General features: G+C 42.2%; 1 protein-coding gene across 1 annotated transcript in view; it reads right to left on the bottom strand.

Annotated features, from left to right (window-relative positions):
* The window catches only part of LOC132459745 (corticotropin-releasing factor-binding protein-like), a 5,288-nt gene extending 3,806 nt beyond the window's left edge, over positions 1–1,482 (bottom strand). Inside the window, exons 1-3 of the mRNA XM_060054483.1 lie at positions 1,323–1,482; positions 1,028–1,115; positions 361–518 (exon numbers count right to left, since the gene is read on the bottom strand). Of these exons, the coding sequence (XP_059910466.1) occupies positions 361–518; positions 1,028–1,115; positions 1,323–1,403 (327 nt within the window). The 5' untranslated portion in view covers positions 1,404–1,482. The remainder of the gene's footprint in view (positions 1–360; positions 519–1,027; positions 1,116–1,322) is intronic.
* Positions 1,483–2,500: the final 1,018 nt, after the last annotated feature.

Genomic DNA, 2,500 nt, shown 5'->3' on the forward strand with positions numbered 1-2,500 from the left:
TCTGTAACGTGGTGGTTTCGACGATATCCCTTCTGGGTCTCGACAAATAAAGAAAACACAGCATGTTTACAATTGCCCGGCAACAACATGTTTTTTTTTTAACTGCCCCTTGTTGAAGTCACAAGGGCCATCTTGGTACATGTAATGTTTTATTTTTTTGATCCTCCCCTTGTCACAAGGGGCCTCCTGGGATATGTTTTTGTTTGTTTGCGTCAGTGTGTGTTTTCATTGAGCCTTGTTAAAGTCACAAGGAGCATCGGTGTGGCTGTCGTTTGGTTTGATACCCCCCTTGTCGAAGTCCCAGGGGGGGTTTCTGGTAGGTGTAGTGTGTTTTTTGTGTTGGGTCCATGCTCAGCTAACCTTGATAAAATCTCCGGCGCTGCAGTCGATGTTGACGTCAGACAGCTCCAGACTGATGACCTCAGTGGGCTCTCCAATCAGGAAGGCAGCGCATGCTAGCTGTGGCTGGGCAGCCATGAAGGTGAACTGGCCCTCGGTGGCTAACATGTCCAGGCATCCTTGAAGCACAACAACATAGTATTATCGGTCAATCATCAATCAATCATATAGGCTGGATTGGTGCCTGCATGTTGACTCAATGGATGGATGGACGGATGGATGGATGGATCAACAGATGCATGTATGTGTGTGTGTGTGTGTGTATGTGTGTGTGTGTGTGTGTGTGTGTGTGTGTGTGTGTGTGTGTGTGTGTGTGTGTGTGTGTGTGTGTGTGTGTGTGTGTGTGTGTGTGTGTGTGTGTGTTTGTGTGTGTGTGTGTGTGTGGTCCACATTCATTATTAAATCATGTTAATAATGTCAAATAAATACATATCGAAAAATATGTGTTTAATAATATAGTAATACAAATCTAGACCTACACTTTAAATTAGCACACCATAAACTACATATCAAATAAATATTATTTCAAAATGTGTTCTCCATACTTTCTTAAGTAGGCTTTCTCCAGGGGCTTAGTGAACAACATAATCACCATCTGACCTACTGAATTGATTTGGTAACTACTTACTTAGGGATCGGCGGAAAATAAAATCCTCCGATGATCTTTTCTGTTCCAAAGTAAGCATAGAATAAAGACCTTCTGCAGCTTCATTATCCTGAAAAATACACACGATTTCACAAATTAAAAAACGTTCAAATCGAATATTCCGATCTTTCCTTGTAATTCACAACTTTTGACCAGCAAAGCCCTTGTACAAAGAAAAAAGTACGGTGTATTCCTTATGGGATGTCATTTTATTAATCCGTGCAAAACAGTCATATGTGCAGCGGCATGCGAGCATGGGAAAGGGTGGATTTCTCACCTCAATATAGCGACCAAGTCCCAGCCTTGACAGTAGGGAAATCAATAGGAGAAGCATGTGGATTCGTGCAGAGACCGCCATATCGCCTGTTGGACCTCGAGCTCAGAGTGAAGATGAAACTGCGCGCGCTCAGAGGAGCTCCAGCTTATATAGCAGCGCCACAGCCGCACGTTCAGGTTCAGTTGGAGATAGTTCACTAATAATACCTGATATATAAAGCGATCCGAAGAATAATCGAAGAGACGAGATTTATTTGGTTTCCTTTTTAGTCTCGGGATATAATATATAATTATTATATAATTATTTTGTAATCACAACTTTGGTGACGTTGGCGTTTGACTTGTCTGGTAGCCTCAGCATTGTGCATTTCAAAAATAGTTTTTTTTTCTGTTGTTGCTGATGTTTTAAAATGAATGCTAATCCAAAGTCAGTCAATGAAGCTACACAATTTCTAAAAAGTACCCTGCTTTATGAGTCCTAAGGGATATGAGGGAAGCAAGTTGGCCTAAGTGGCCTAGTTCCACACGCCACACTTTCCCATTCCTGTTACACCATGAACAAGTTATTGACCAGGTGTGTGGTCCAAACTTAGCAAGGATCAATTTTGACCTTTTTCAGAAATGTTCACTCCACAAACCATCAAGAGACACTATGGTGTAGGGAAAGAAAGGGTATTTTTCTCCATACATTGAGGACCTCTCTCTCCAATATCCAGAGAGAAACACATTTTCCAACCGAAAAAGTGGCTGTCCATGTTCTTTTCATTTTGTGATTGACTACGATAAATTTATATCAATGTCTTACACAGATACATTTCCCCCTAAATAACAGTGCAGCACACATTAAACCATGGCAAGCATCTCCAGTCAAACAAGGGCGCACAAGAACAGAGTATATAAAAGAGATGGTCGACATGAATCGTGGTCTCTCTGGCTCCGATTTCACAAGTGGCCTCTTCTTGTCCTTATATTCAACACGACAACACAAGAGGATGATTTCACCCACCATAGCTGCTGAGTTGTGTGCAGAGAAAGGGGAAGAGGCGTTTGCGAGGGAGCACGACAAGGATCAACGGAACAATACAGCGTAGACTGTGGAGCTAAGTCCCCTCACAGATGAGAACACTTTGGAGCAGGCCATTGTCCGTGCAGTAATTACATTTCCATGTAACCTTAAGC

The sequence above is a fragment of the Gadus macrocephalus genome, chromosome 6 (assembly GCF_031168955.1).
Source record: "Gadus macrocephalus chromosome 6, ASM3116895v1".
NCBI lineage: Eukaryota > Metazoa > Chordata > Actinopteri > Gadiformes > Gadidae > Gadus > Gadus macrocephalus.